The sequence below is a fragment of the Cotesia glomerata genome, linkage group LG5, assembly GCF_020080835.1.
Source record: "Cotesia glomerata isolate CgM1 linkage group LG5, MPM_Cglom_v2.3, whole genome shotgun sequence".
Lineage (NCBI taxonomy): Eukaryota > Metazoa > Arthropoda > Insecta > Hymenoptera > Braconidae > Cotesia > Cotesia glomerata.
In genome coordinates this window covers 2,633,846-2,650,844 of record NC_058162.1, presented here as the reverse complement: position 1 = coordinate 2,650,844, position 16,999 = coordinate 2,633,846, and the positions used below count along the sequence as shown (strand labels likewise).

At 27.0% G+C, this 16,999-nt stretch overlaps 1 protein-coding gene across 6 annotated transcripts; it reads left to right on the top strand.

Moving 5' to 3' along the window:
- Positions 1 to 2,715: 2,715 nt before the first annotated feature.
- Positions 2,716 to 14,834, top strand: LOC123264973 (epsin-2). 6 transcript variants are annotated; one of them, XM_044728527.1, is made up of 13 exons: positions 2,716 to 2,894; positions 5,656 to 5,718; positions 5,795 to 5,887; positions 8,333 to 8,788; positions 8,871 to 8,919; positions 9,144 to 9,306; positions 9,392 to 9,521; positions 9,638 to 9,670; positions 9,792 to 9,882; positions 11,241 to 11,651; positions 12,403 to 12,579; positions 13,126 to 13,147; positions 14,689 to 14,834. In XM_044728527.1, the coding sequence occupies exons 3-12, from the start codon at positions 5,795 to 5,797 to the stop codon at positions 13,140 to 13,142; spliced, it is 1,620 nt and encodes a 539-aa protein (XP_044584462.1). In that variant the 5' UTR covers positions 2,716 to 2,894; positions 5,656 to 5,718; the 3' UTR covers positions 13,143 to 13,147; positions 14,689 to 14,834. The 6 variants fall into 6 exon arrangements, with proteins under 6 accessions (XP_044584462.1, XP_044584458.1, XP_044584457.1 ...); XM_044728523.1 differs by lacking the exon at positions 13,126 to 13,147 and having other exon boundaries at positions 2,717 to 2,894; positions 9,153 to 9,306; XM_044728522.1 differs by lacking the exon at positions 13,126 to 13,147 and having other exon boundaries at positions 2,718 to 2,894; positions 11,244 to 11,651.
- Positions 14,835 to 16,999: the final 2,165 nt, after the last annotated feature.

Genomic DNA, 16,999 nt, shown 5'->3' with positions numbered 1-16,999 from the left:
TTCTTTTTTTCTCATTTTCTTTGACATAATTTATTTGTTGACAAACGTTTTTTAAATTATAAAATACCTGCTAAATTAATTTTCATAAAAAACTCTCAAAATTGTCAAATATTTGCTAAATTAATTTTAATAAAAATTTCCTGCCAGCTGATCTGTGTCATTAGATGCAAGTAATTTCAGACCTGTCAAAAAATACCATACTAAATTCAACAATAATTTAAAATTTCAACAAAATAAATTTTATGAAAATTAACGTAGCACATATTTAATAATTTTAAAAATTTTATAACAAACCAATTACAGCAAAAAAAAATTAGGAAAACGGTTGACCCTAAAGGCCATCCCTGCAACTTCCCGCTAATTCCGTTAATACTTGGCCGCTTTTTTGAGCTCTTCGAGCTCAAAAGTACAATCTGTGTGTTGTTTTAAGCTCTCCGAGCTCAAAAAGATACCTTTTCTATGCTTTTGAGCTCTTTGAGCTCAAAAGTCTGATAGAAGTTTCATAGAACATTATTTTTTGAATGTTCATACCGCAATAACTTTTGAATGAATGAACCGATTTTTGGGTTGCAGTCAACTAGTCAGACTAACAACATTCCGAATTAATAAATTACTAGAACTTAGAAAGTAAATATTAAATGTAATTTAAAATAATTAATTTTACAAATATTAAAATTCCGAAAAATATAATCTTAAACAAAGAAAAAACTAAAGCTATATTAATAGAATCTTTCAAAGTCACTAAGTCTCAATAAATTAAAAAACATAACAACGAAAATTTATACGCCAAAATGAATGAACAGACGAACACTCATTTAGCCGAAAAATATCAATAATTTTATATTTAGATTAGAAAGTTTTTTAAATTAATTATTTTAATTCATTTTATTTTAATTTACAAGCATGTATGGAAAACCCTCAAATTTCATGATTGTAAAGGTGGACCATCTAAGAAAAATTTCCAATTTTTTGGATGAGTAATTTTCGGCCGAATCATTATTCGGATAGATGAGTACTTATTCGGATAAATATACTTCGGAACAACCCTTTTTCGAAATCAAATTAATTTTAACTCTTGAGGAATATAAGATTTATAGTTACTTTTATTCGATAACCCGATGTTTTATAATTTACAAAATTGTTTTTCGGCTGGTATTCTAATTAAGCTAATGTAATTTATAAACTTTGATTGTAGCGGAATTTTAAATTTTCTAGAGTTTTAATAATTCGGAATGTTGTCGATCTGACTAGCTGACCGCAATCCCGATTTTTACGCGGTTGGCGACATTCTACGCAGTTTTTTAAGCCTCATAAAGAATTTTTAAGTTTCAATTGGTCAAACTAGAAATTTCGGAGTGAAAAAACACTTTTTTCGGTTTTCTTTCGTTCACGATATCTCTCGAACGAATCAACCGATTTTGACCGGATTGGCGGCGATCGACGTGGTTTTTCAAGGTTAAGAGCTGATTAGTTTTTGGAATCGATCGGTTGAGCCGTTTGAAAGTTATCCCAAAAAAACCACTTCAGAAAAAATTTTTTTTCCTACTTTTTTTTAGATTTCTCCAAATTTCTCAAAATCTATCAGTCCAAATCGGTTCAAATTAACAGAAAATCTAAGTTTGGCGAAGGCCTTTCGAATGGCACCAACCACGATGAAATCGGTTCAACCGGTCAAAAGTTATAAGAGGTTTACACACTTACACACACACACACACACTGATAAAAGGATTTGTTTATAGTTAAAAATATTTGTTAATATTTAACAAATCATTTATTAGAGACCATTTTTTAGTCCTTAAAAAATATTTCTTAGTATTTAAAAAGATTTATTAATATTTAATAAATGAATATTAGATTTATTAAATACAAACAAATCATTTTAAATACTAAGAAATATTTGTTTAATACACTGATAGAAGGATTTATTTGTATTAAAAAAATATTTGTTAATAGTTAACAAATCATTTATTAGAGACCATTTTTTAGTATCAAACAAATATTTCTTAGTATTTAAAATGATTTGTTTGTATTTAATAAATCTGATATTCATTTATTAAATATTAATAAATCTTTTTAAATACTAAGAAATATTTGTTAAGGACTAAAAAGTGGTCTCTAATAAATGATTTGTTAAATATTAACAAATATTTTTAACTATAAACAAATCCTTCTATCAGTGTACTAAAAAGTGGTCTCTAATAAATGATTTGTTAACTATTAGCAAATCTTTTTTAATACAAATAAATCCTTCTATCAGTGCACATACATACAGACATAGTGACACCCTCGCGGGAATAGTCAGGAAAGCTTCCTAGGACCTCAAAACGTCGAGATCTGATGAAAACTCGATTTTCGAAAAACGGGGTAAAACCAATAACTTCCCGATTTTTGAAAATTTTCAATTTTCTTAGCGGGAAGTTAAAAAAATAAGAAAAAAAATTGACATCTAGAAATAAAAAAAAAAAAAAAATGCAATTTTTTAAAAATAATTTTTCGAACTAATCTTTTTGTTAAATAAAATTAAAAAATTGTCAAGCGACAGCTAACTTGAATATCATAAATTTTTACAAGATCATAAGTCATAAAAAAAAAAATAAAATAATTTAAAAAATAAATAAAAATTACAAATTTACCATCAGAAGTTATTTTTTAAACAAACTACTCAGAGGACTCTGGAAGCAGAAATGTTAGCGCCATCTTAACAACACCGTTGAGTTAATTGTCCATTACATTACATCAAAGTGATTTTGCGTGAATGTGTTGGTGTACGAATGGGCTTGTCATAGTCCATAGTCGTCGTCTTGGTGGTTCTGTGTGTTATAGTTATTTTATCCTCCGGTTCGGTTTTAGATTTTAAAATCCTGTCGTCACAAATAAATAAATCCATCAGAAAGGTGAGTTTAATTGCATACTCCAAACACCTTAAGTATACTATTAATTTAAACATAAAAAAATCTCCTACTACTATTTCAAACTATTATGTCTACATCAATCGTTTAATTTTTAGGAAAAAAAAATCTGTCGTACATAGATAGAGATTTGTGTAAGTTTATTTGCCGTGGGTTATCAACCTCAACATCACCGTCGTCGTCATCATCATCATCATCACCATCATCAGAATCATTTATCTATTTTTCCATCACTAAAATATATCCGTCAATATACATTCATACAAAAGTATATACATATATACAGATATATTTTCCCTTCACTTGAAATTACAACCTACACTATACAAATGGACGAGAAAGCGTGTCCTCAAGACGCCTCCATCATCAATACGTCACTTTATTTTTTCTAATTGCTTTTGTGATTATTTAATGTATCACTTTGCCACTATCGTTTTATTTTTTTATTTTATTTCCGCCTATTTTATTATTATTCTTAAACAAATATTGTCTTGTCTGTTTAAAAAAACCCACTGTTCATTCTTGGTAAGCTCTATGATGATGATGATGATGATGATTAATCCGTTATTCCGCGAATTCATTTAAATAAAAATAAATTTATTTTTATGCTCTTCTTCATGACACTGTCACTCAACCGCCAAGGTCACAGTTCATTAATCCATTGAAAAAAAAGCACTCAATAATTGTTACTAGCAACCTTGCAGTCACTATGTGACTGCCATGACTTGTGAAATATAAATAATCAAAATTTTGGTTTATTAAATAATGACTTTTGTTAAATTGCACTATACTATCTTAAATATTGACATTTTTAAAGATATAAACTCATCCTAAAGTTATACTCATCAAGAGCTTTCATTTGAGTACCCACGTGCGATTTTGATATATTTTTCATATATTCATATATATAATATATATAAATATATAAAATATATGAAAAGTTGATGTGGGTACTCAAATGAAAGGTCTCGATGAGTGTAATGTCGGGGTGAGCTTATATCTTTAAAAATGTCGATAGTTCACAAGATACAAGATCTTTTTTTAATTATGTTAAATTGCACTGTACTTTCTTAACTATTGACATTTTTAAAGATCTAAGTTCATTCCGATGTTATACTCATCAAGAGCTTTAATTTGAATACCCACATCAATTTTTCATATATTTTATATATTTATATATATATGAATATATGAAAAATATATGAAAATGCATGTGGGTACTCAAATAAAAGGTCTCGATGAGTGTAACATCGGGATGAGCTTATATCTTTAAAAATATCGATAGTTCACAAGATATAAGGTCGTTTCTTAATTATGTCAAATTGCACTGTACTTTCTTAACTATTGACATTTTTGAATATATAAGCTGATCTTGATGTTACACTCATCAAGAGCTTTCATTTGAGTGCCCACATCAATTTTTCATATATTTTATATATTTATATATATATATATATATATGAATATATAAAAAATATATGAAAATGCATGTAGGTACTCAAATGAAAGGTCTCGATGAGTGTAATGTCAGGATGAGCTTATATCTTTAAAAATGTCAATAGTTCACAAGATACGTTTTTTAATTATCTTAAATTGCACTGTACTTTCTTAACTATTGACATTTTTAAAGATTTTAGCTCATCCCGATGTTACACTCATTAAGGGCTTTCATTTGAGTACCCACATGCATTTTTGATATATTTTTCATATATTCATATATATAAATATATAAAATATATCAAAAATTGATGTGGGTACTCAAATGAAAGGTCTCGATAAGTGTAATGTCAAGATGAGCTTATATCTTTAAAAATGTCAATATTTCACAAGATTAAAGGCCATTTCTTAATTATCTGTCTAACGATAGAGAATTTTCGAATGCAGCCAAAATACTTGTCATCATAAATTGACTATTCGTGAGAATATGAAACCTTAAAAAGACACAAATTCAAGTTGAGACCTTTGAAATGACACTAAATTTCACTAAAAAAATCATATGACTATCCTGGACACAAAATTTTCCTTAATCTCTTAATAATATAGACTCCAATAGTTTAAATTAACTACTCGATTGATGATTGATAAATTTATAAAGTTATCAAATCGATTGGTAATCCAATCATAACTAAATATTATACCAAATAAAACAATCGATTAGTTCACGGTCAATATGAGTAGACATTATTATGTATTTAAAAGCTATTCATGGATCGTGGAAGCCCTATTCCAGCAACAACTCTCTACATCTACTATATGCAATTTTAATATAACAACACGACTTAACTGACAAATGTCGTCACTAAATAAATACATTACCCTGTCTCTACATATATCCTTTTTATTACTCTTTATTTAGCTTCTTATATTAGACAATACTATAGTGATTGTTATTTTTATACATACAGAAAAAAACTGCCTGTAGCAGTAGTTCAATTACTCACTTTCAAGTGGTAATGACCTGTATAAATGACATTGAAGATTATCCTTATTCATTTTATCAATTCATTTCATCACAATTTTTTTTTATTTCTACTTTTAATTGTTAAAATAACCCAATTTAACTTTAAATATCTAGCCCACGTGAAAGAGACATTAATTAATTATGTATTGTGTAATTAATAAATTTTTATATAAATGACCTGAAGATTTAGCCGGGACTGATAAGATAGTAGCTGGGAGATTATTTACTTTTGATAACCCAATACCATTTAATTTATTATTTATATTTTGTTATTCTTTGTTTCAGAAAAAACAATCAGAGATTTAGTTTTATTTAAACGTCTAAAAGTAAATTTATATATTTATCAAGGTGTGTATGTTATAAATATAAATATTTTATTTTCATTTACAATTCTACAGTTTAATTTATTTATTTTTTTTGACAGATGAGGAAACAAGGACAAGATGTAATGCAAGTTAATTTAGCAGGGATAAGACGTGATATACTAAACCTTGCTCACAATTATAGTCCTGCTCAGGTAAATATTTTATAAATTGATACTGAAATTAAGAGATTTATAAAAACTTTTTAAATAAATAAATTAGTAACCTTGCAGTCACTATGTGAACTAAAAAAAATTAAAATTTTGCTTCATTAAATAATGAATTTTGTTAAATTGCACTGTACTTTCTTAAATATTGACATTTTTAAAGATATAAGCTCATCCTGATGTTACATTCATCAAAAGCTTTCATTTGAGTACCCACATGCATTTTCATATATTTTTCATATATTCATATATATAAATATATAAAATATATGAAAAATTGATGTGGGGACTCAAATAAAAGATCTCGTTGAGTCTAACATCGGGATGAGCTTATATTTTTAAAAATGTCAATATTTCACAAAATACAAGGTCATTTCTTAATTATTGATAGTTTTAAAGTTATAAGCTCATCCCGATGATGTACTCATCATGACCTTTCATTTGAGTACCCATTAGGCATTTTTTATATATTTTATATATATGGTATTTGTGAAATATATAAATATATAAAATATATGAAAAATTGATGTGGGTACTCAAATGAAAGGTCATGATGAGTGTAACATCGGGATGAGCTTATATCTTTAAAAATGTCAATATTTTACAAGATACAAGGTCATTTCTTAATTATTGACATTTTTAAAGAAATAAGCTCATCGCGATGTTACACTCATCAAGAGCTTTCATTTGAGTACCTACATGCATTTTCATATATTTTTCATATATACATACAGTGAAAACCGTTTATAACGACATTGAAGGGACCTCCTGTTAATGGTCGTTATAGCCGACAGTCGTTATAAGTAAAAATTAGCAATGCATGGATTATATTCGAATACAAAAATGCACGGATTAAATTAAAAAACAATACTTGATGAACGTTTATTAAACTAATAAATACTTGATGAAAGTTTTTTTATCATTTATTAAACTACACATAAATTAATTTATTAAACATTTTATAAAATGGTTTTTAATAAAACCACGTATAAATTTCAATACTACATTTAATAATATAGATTTAATAACATAATTATTTTCGAACATAATCAGTTACTTTGTCGGAGAATTATTTTAAGATTGTAACGAAATTGTTTTCTACAACTTGTGAGACCATTAACTATAATGAAAATTATGATTCTCATTAATTTAAAGCTGCAAAAGAATTTGATGACATCATAAGTATATTTACTGCAAAACGAATGAAAGTATTTATCAGACGCTATAACCAATGCATTTTATTATGAGTTTACTACTATAAGTACTGTGAATTCGGTTGCTATAAACGATTTGTCGTTTTCGGCTTGAGAATTTTATATGTAATAGAGACAGGACTTAAAAATTTCATCGTAATAACCGGCACGTCGCTTTGTTAAGCGAAGTCGCTGTAAACAGTTTTGACTATATATATAATATATATAAATATATGAAAAATTGATGTGGGTACTCAAATGAAAGGTCTTGATGAGTGTAACATCAGGATGAGCTTATATCTTTAAAAATGTTAATAGTTCACGAGATACAAGGTCTCTTCTTAATTATGTTAAATTGCATTGTACTTTCTTAACTATTGAAATTTTTAAAGATATAAGCTCATCTCGATGTTACACTCATCAAAAGCTTTCATTTGAGTACCCACATGCATTTTGATATATTTTTTATGTATACATATATATATAAATATATAAAATATATGAAAAATTGATGTGGGTACTCAAATGAAAGGTCTTGATGAGTGTAACATCAGGATGAGCTTATATCTTTAAAAATGTTAATAGTTCACGAGATACAAGGTCTTTTCTTAATTATGTTAAATTGCATTGTACTTTCTTAACTATTGAAATTTTTAAAGATATAAGCTCATCTCGATGTTACACTCATCAAGAACTTTCATTTGAGTACCCACATGCATTTTGATATATTTTTTATGTATACATATATATAAATATATAAAATATATGAAAAATTGATGTGGGTACTCAAATGAAAGGTCTTGATGAGTGTAACATCAGGATGAGCTTATATCTTTAAAAGTGTTAATAGTTCACGAGATACAAGGTCTTTTCTTAATTATGTTAAATTGCATTGTACTTTCTTAACTATTGAAATTTTTAAAGATATAAGCTCATCTCGATGTTACACTCATCAAAAGCTTTCATTTGAGTACCCACTTGCATTTTGATATATTTTTTTATATATACATATATATAAATATATAAAATATATGAAAAATTGATGTGGGTACTCAAACGAATGGTCTCGATGAGTGTAACACCAGAATGAGCTTATATCTTTAAAAATGTCAATATTTACAAGATAAAAGGCAAATTCTTAATTATTTATCTAGAGATAGAGCATTTTCGAATGCAGCCTAAAAAAAATTTAAGTATCATATAAATCAATAAATAAATAAATAATTATTAATTTTTGCAGAAATTAGTCAGAAAAGCAACAAGCAACGATCCATGGGGTCCTACAAGCACACTAATGGCTGAAATAGCCGACTTGACGTACAATGTAGTTGCATTTACAGAAATAATGCAGATGCTGTGGAAGAGACTGAATGATCACGGCAAAAATTGGCGGCATGTTTATAAAGCCCTCATTGTTCTGGACTATCTGATAAAAACCGGCTCGGAGAAGGTGGCACAGCAGTGTAAAGAAAATATATTTGCTATTCAAACGCTTAAGGATTTCCAGTACATGGACGGTATCAAGGATCAGGGTATTAATGTAAGAGAAAAAGCTAAGCAGTTAGTGGCCTTACTGAAAGACGATGAACGTTTGAGAAACGAACGTGCGAGGGCTTTAAAAGCTAAAGAGAGATTTGCTCAATCTGCCAGTGGCTTTGGGAGTGATGGACTGGAGGCTATGCCATCATTAGGAGATGTAAGATTTATTAAAAAAAAAAAAAAAATTAGATCTTAATTTAGTAATTTAATAATAATTTTTTTTTTTTTTATTTTCGTAGCTTTGTTCACCAGACTGGGAGCCTTACCGAGGAAAATCCGAGTCTAAACGTAAGAATAAAATTTTTTTTAATAAAAATTTTTATAATTTCCATTTAATTATATTTATTTGAGCCGCGTTGTAGTTTATTATTTATGTAACTTTTTGTTAAATTAATTCATTTAAATTTTGATAGTTAATTTTGATAAAGACATGCCTAAAGATAAACATAGATCCGTTATTATTTTTTTAATTATTCTATTATTATGGATTGCGCAATGTATACAATAATCAGCCGAACTAGAAGCAGCTAGACCACAGACTGTCGGTGAGGAGGAGCTGCAGCTGCAGTTGGCACTCGCTATGTCAAGAGAGGAAGCTGAGCAAGAGGAGCAAAGAAGGCGCAGTGACGACGTTAGGCTGCAATTAGCTCTCAGTCAAAGTCAGCAAGATTTCAAGTAATCATCAATTGTCTTAAAAAATTACACTAATAATTATTTATTTAATTTTTTAATAATTAAAAATGAATATTTATCGTCTCAGAGCACCACCAACTGAAAAGGCAAGCCACATGCTCGACTTGCTTGATGTAAATCTCGGTGAAGCCAGCGGTGGCTCCCAACAAGTCGATCCATGGGGCGTTCCGATAGTTCCACCTCCACCAAGACCTCAGGTATATACAGATATTTTTTGTTTAATATTTTATCTATGCAATTTTTTAATGCACGTAATTTTAAAATCGCTGCATGATACATGATACGTCAACACTTTTTTGCATTTGCATGTCAGTCCTTGGACTTATCTCGTTATTATTATCATGAGGTAGGGATTGTTTTAAAATTCTAAACAATATATTTAACTAATTATTCTATTCAGCTTTTTTTGAATTTTTTTTTTTTGTAATTTATTTAGTTTAATTAAAAAAATAATTTATTTTAAATAGACTCATGTGGACCCATGGAGCGCTCCGACAACAAGCAGTGCAGCTGCAGCAGCTCCACTGGACCCATGGTCGCCTGCTCCACCTCAACCAAGTAAGTATATTTTTTTTTGTTTACATTAGATTGTTAGGAGCAAGCTTGCAGTCACTATGTGACTTCCGTGACTTGTGAACTATAAATAAATGGAATTTTGCTTTATTGAATAATGAATTCTGGTAATTGCACTGTACTTTTTTTAATATTGATGATTTTAAAGATATAAGCTCATCTCGATGTTACACTCATCAAGAGCTTTTATTTGAGTACCCACATGCATTTTGATATATTTTTCATATATACATGTATATAATATATATAAATATATAAAAAATTGATGTGGGTACTCAAATGAAAATTTTCGATAAGTGTAATCTCGGGATGAGCTTATATCTTTAAAAATGTCAATAGTTGACAAGATAGAAGGTCATTTCTTAATTATTGATATTTTTAACGATGTAAGCTCATTCTGATGTTACACTCATCAAAACCTTTCATTTGAGTACCCACATGCATTTTCATATATTTTTCATATATACATGTATATAATATATATAAATATATGAAAAAATGATGTGGGTACTCAAATGAAAGGTCTTGAAAAGTGTAATGTCAAGATGAGCTTATATCTTTAAAAATGTCAATAGTTCACAAAATACAAGGTCGTTTCTTAATTATGTTAAATTGCACTGTACTTTCTTAACTATTGAACTTTTTAAAGATATAAGCTCATCCTAATGTTACACTCATCAAGAGCTTTCATTTGAGTATCCACATGCATTTTCATATATTTTTCATATATACATATATATAATATATATAAATATATGAAAAATTGATGTGGGTACTCAAATGAAAATTTTCGATAAGTGTAATGTCAAGATGAGCTTATATCTTTAAAAATGTCAATAGTTGACAAGATACAAGGTCATTTCTTAATTATTGATATTTTTAAAGATATAAGCTCATTCTGATGTTACACTCATCAAGACCTTTCATTTGAGTACCCACATGCATTTTTCATATATATATATATATATACATATATATATATATATATATATATATACATATATATAATATATATAAATATATGAAAAATTGATGTAGGTACTCAAATGAAAGGTCTTGATGAGTGTAACATCGGGATGAGCTTATATCTTCAAAAATGTCAATAGTTGACAAGATACAAGGTCATTTCTTAATTACGTATCTAGAGATAGAGCATTTTGAATGCAGCCTAAATACTTATCATCATAAATTGGGTATTGTGAGAATGATATGAAACTGGCCACAAAATTTTGTTTATTCTCTTAATAATATAGATTATAATATAATAACTCGTTTTGTTACGCAATAAATTATTTGGCAAGGTTTATAAATACGCAATACTTATTGATGAAATAATTTTTTAGCAGCCTCGGTGGATCCATGGCGGGCACCCGCACCTTCCCCGGCAACAGTAGCCTCACCAGCTCGCACTGCGACCACCGTCGATCCCTGGTCTTTGGCGCCAACGACCACCGAAGCCTTGACAACACCGTCCACGACTTTTAATAACTCAACATCGCTTACACCCCCGAATATCGGGTTCAACGTTGCACCATCATCACAAAATATTGGATTTAGTAATATTTCATCACCAAGTGCTTCTGGATTTAATAATAACAACAGCAACGGGTTCAGTAGTTCCGGTACTAGTTTTAATAATTTTAATCACTCGCCGAATCAAGGTAGCACGACGACCAGTCCTGGTGATTTGGATGAATTTGATATTATAAGTAATCGTAATAAAATTAGAACGAGTCCGCAACCTGTCAATAATGGTATTTATGTTTTTTTTTTTTATTTATTTTTTTTACTGCTGCACAGAAAAAAAAATTAACTTGAATCAAGCGAAAAATTCTTAACCCAAAAAAATAATTTTTAAAAGTTTCATTGTCTTTAATTAAGACGAAAAATTCTTAAATAAAGTAAATATTTACAATTGGGGTCAACCATTTTAATTTTCATTTTTTTGAACGAAATTTCTCTTTGATTTTATTGATATATTTTTTTTTTTAAATATATAAAAAAATCAACAATTTAAACAAAAGAAGTTGATAATCACAATTTTAACAAATTTTCAAAAAAATTTTTTAATTTTTTAGAAAATTGTGATATTCAACTTTTTTTTTAAATTGTTCGTTTTTTTGTATGTACTTTAAAAAAAAAAAAAAAATATATCAAAAAAAGATAAAATAGAAATTTTATCCAAAAACATGAGAGCCAAAATTTTTTCCAACTTTTGAAGGCATAAAATCTATCGAAATCTTAATTTTTTTCTTTTACGACATTTTTTATTCTAAATGTACCGTAAAAATAAGCAGAAACAAAAAACAATTTGAAAATGTTAATTAATTTTTCACCTAGATATTGCCAAAAATAGGGTCGACCTCACTTATAAATAATTACCAAAATTTTTAGTTTAAGAATTTTTCAACTCACATCAAGAAATTCTTCAAAATTATTTATTTGATTCAAGTTTTTTTTTTTCTTCAATATATTGAGTGTTATTGTAATTATTTTATTCTTTAGGAGGTACAATGTCACCTGATCCTTTCAATTTTGGTACACTGAATGATAATTTACCAGTGAGTACTGGTGCTGTCAAAAAAACCCCTCAATCATTTCTTGGTGAAAACTCAGCGCTTGTTAATCTTGACAATCTTGTGAGCACATCAACAATCAAATTATCGGCCCCAGCATCTACTGGTAATTTTTAATATTTATATTTTTTATTTAGAAGATATTTTCATTTGGGCCATATCCAACCACGAAATTATTATTATTATTATTATTATTATTTTTTAACTTCCCGCTAAGAAAATTAAAAATTTTCAAAAATCGGGAAGTTATTTTTTTTTTAGCTTTTGTAATAACTTATGTTGCAATTATCTAAATTTAAAACATAAGATATTGTTGTAGTCAGGAAATTTATCATAAATTCTATACTTCTGGCCTTGAATACAAAAATAAAACTTTTTTATCATTTATAATTGTTTAAACTCATGCGATAAATTTAATACCGGGCGTTGTGAACTCTCGGTAAATTAATTATCGAGATATGGCAGTCTACAAATGAAAATATTTAATTACTTAACTAAAAACTAAAACTACTAAAATCCATTAAAATAATTGTTATTAAATTGCCTTTAATTGTTTCATAAAACTTCATATTTCATATTAATTAAGCACTTAACGCTTGTTATGTATATTAATTTAATGTAATATATAATCCAACATATTTTTATAAAACAGCATTTCAATGGAAGTAATTTCCGTGAGTATTGACGCATACACGGAATTCGAGTTGTTTGTCAGCATAATGGGTGTTTCAACGCATGCTTTTTTTCTGTTATCATTATTAATTATCTCTTAATTTTATTTTATCTATTTATCATATATATTTAACAGGAGGAGGAGTTTATTTTAGTATTTAAATATCAGTGCATGTGTAATGTGATTGTCATATCATTTTAGTACCTTGTATATAAAATTTTTAAAAATAACTAGCAACCTTGCAGTCACTATGTGACTGCCGTGATTTGAGATATATAAATAAAAAAAATTTTGCTTTATTAAATAATGACTTTTGTTAAATTGCACTGTACTTTTTTAACTATTGACGATTTCAAAGATATAAGCTCATCCCGGTGTTACACTCATCAAGAGCTTTCATTTGAGTACCCACATCAATTTTTCATATATTTTTGATATATACATATATATATAATATATATAAATATATAAAATATATGAAAAATTAATGTGGGTACTCAAATAAAAGGTCTCGATGAGTGTAATGTCAGGGTGAGCTCATATCTTTAAAAATATCAATAGTTAACAAGATACAAGGTAATTTCCTAATTACGTTAAATTGCACTGTACTTAATTAACTATTGACGTTTTCAAAGATATAAGCTCATCCCGGTGTTACACTCATCAAGAGCTTTCATTTGAATACCCACATGCATTTTGATATATTTTTCATATATACATATATATAATATATATAAATATATGAAAAATTGATGTAGGTACTCAAATGAAAGGTCTCGATGAGTGTAATGTCAGGGTGTGCTTATATATCTTTAAAAATGTCAATAGTTCACAAGATACAAGGTAGTTTCTTAATTACGTTAAATTGCTCTGTACTTTCTTTACTATTGATATTTTTAAAGATATAAGCTCATCCCAATGTTACACTCATCAAGAGCTTTTATTTGAGTACTCACATGCATTTTTGATATATTTTTCATGTATACATATATATAATATATATAAATATTAAAAAATATATGAAAAATTGATGTGGGTACTCAAATGAAAGGTCTCGATGAGTGCAATGTCAGGGTGAGCTTATATCTTTAAAAATATCAATAGTTCACAAGATACAAGGTCGTTTGTTAATTACGTTAAATTGCTCTGTACTTTCTTTACTATTGACATTTTTAAAGATATAGGCTCATCCTGATGTTATACTCATCAAGAGCTTTTATTTGAGTACCCACATGCATTTTTGATATATTCTTCATATATACATATATATAAAATATATAAATATATGAAAAATTGATGTGGGTACTCAAATGAAAGGTCTCGATGAGTGTAACATCGAGATGAGGTTATATCTATCAAAATGTCAATAGTTCACCAAATACAAGGTCATTTCTTAATTATGTATTTAGAGATGGAGCAAATTTAACTAAAGAAACCGATTTTATCATATGACTATCCTGGAAACAATATTTTTTTTATTCTCTTAATACTATAGATTATACTTATAATTATAATAATAATGAAATAATAATAATTTTATAGTTTCATCAGCATTCACGGCCAATCCATTTGCAACCGTAACACCACCGCCACGTCCTTCAATTAATCAGATTCGGCAGGATCCATGGACAGCAAATGGTTCCAATTCTACGACGGCCAATCCGTTCCTTTCGTAGCTGAATAATTAATAAAAAAAAAAAAAGGAAAAATGAACAGAGAAAAAAAAAGGAAAACTTTTCGATTTTTAACACTTTACAATTTTCGTACGATATTTTAGTTTTTATTGAGACTAAAATATCGATAAAATCATAGTTGAATTTATTATTATTGACTGATGTCATTAAATCAACGAAAAAATGTAATAATTGCCTTTTCCTCATTATTAAATATTAATTATTATAAATGTAATTATTATTATTATTATTGTCAATAAGTGTAACGTAGGAAAGGGTTGGCAATGCTTTTGAACTGGTTGATTGTCATAAAATCGTATAGAACTAATATATTATTAATTAATTTAAATATAAGCTATATTATAAATAATAATAAGCGAAATGGTTGCGTCTAGGCCACGAAGAATAGATTTTATACTCGCTCTTTTCTGAATAATAGTATATTTTTTGAATTATTGACTTGATTCAATAAATTTAACGTGTGAAAATTTTTAATAATAAAATAAAATTAAGAAAGAATTTTTTAAATACGAACAATATATTTAACAATAATCGGTTTATTATTTTTTATTTATTAATATTAAATTTATATTTGTACATTAACATTTACACTTTGTCTATTTTCAATTACACGAAAAGAACAAGATGACACTGGATATCATCCCGGATTATACTCAGTAATATCTGTGGTGAAAAAAATTTTTAAATAGTATTGAAAACAATACTTGACTTTCTTGGTGGAGATATCACTGAGTATAATCTAAGATTCTACGGAGTATAATCTAGATATCACATAGTATAATCTGGATTGTATACGGAAAAAAGTAAACTGTAATAAATAATATGAAAATTAAGTTAGTCGAATTTTAAAAACTTTTAAAAAAAAATTCAGATAGTAACTAAATCAATCCAGATTATACTGCGTGATATCTGGATTATACTCATTGTAATTTGGATTATACTAGCTACTATCTGAAATTTTTTTTGGTTCGGTATTATCTGGGATGATATCCAGTGTTATCTTGTTTTTTCCGTTTAAATTAACAGAAATTAAAATTAATATTGACAAACGGGTTTTGCATTGTAAAAAATTGCGTTACAGATGGCTTTAGGACGTATAAAATTTTTTTTTTCAAAAATCGACGTATTTTCGTCCGAAATAAAAATAATATTTTTTCTAATTCCAAAAAAAATTTTTAGTTTAGAGAAAAATTTTTTTTTGCATTTCTGCACATTTTATACAAAAATAAGTTGATTCCCAATTTTTTTTTTTTTTTTTTTTTTAAATTAATTTTCTGGTTATCGAGAAACAAAGTCTTATAACAGAAAGAAGCATTGTACAAAATATATAGATAAATAAATGTGAGAAAAAAAAATATTACAGAAAAATAAATAATAAAAATAAAAATACAAAAAATAAATAAATATTTCAATGAAAAATCAGGTTTAAATTATCAGAAATTAAAAATTATTTTTCAAGCAAAAACTTTCTTAAAAAACAATTATTCAGTGACAAAAAAAATTTTTTTTTGGGAATCGTATTTTTGTATAAAACGTGTAAAAATGCAAAAAAAAATTTTTCTCCATACTAAAAATTTTTTTTGGACAAAAAAAAATAAAATTTTTATTTCGGACAAAAATACGTCAATTTCCGAAAAAAAAAATTTTTTATCGCCCTTACGGTGTCTGGAACGCGAAATATATTTTTTTATTTTCTATTGAAACACAATTATAATTTATATATTTGTATATTGTTAGAACTTTGGTAAAAATAATTTATTAAATTAAAAAAAAATATATATATTAATAGCTTCGAGCTTGGCAGCAACTTATCGTAATTGTAATTTATATAAATTGCTTTATTAAAAAATTATAGGTATTATTTTTAGAATAAATTTTTGCTGAATTAATCAGGAAGTCAAATTAAAAATTATTACTTTATGATAATGAATTTATGTTATTAAATTTTTTTTTGTTTTTATTAAAAATATCAATAGTGATAATAATAAAATAAATAAATCATAAAATAATAATGCGAGCGTATGTATATAGCCGTAGTTTGTTGATATGAGCAACAAAAGATAAATTAATCATGATAAGTTACTATAAAAATGGTATTATTGAAAATTGTACATTCTATTCTATATTCTACATTCATAAAATCATATATAATATAATAT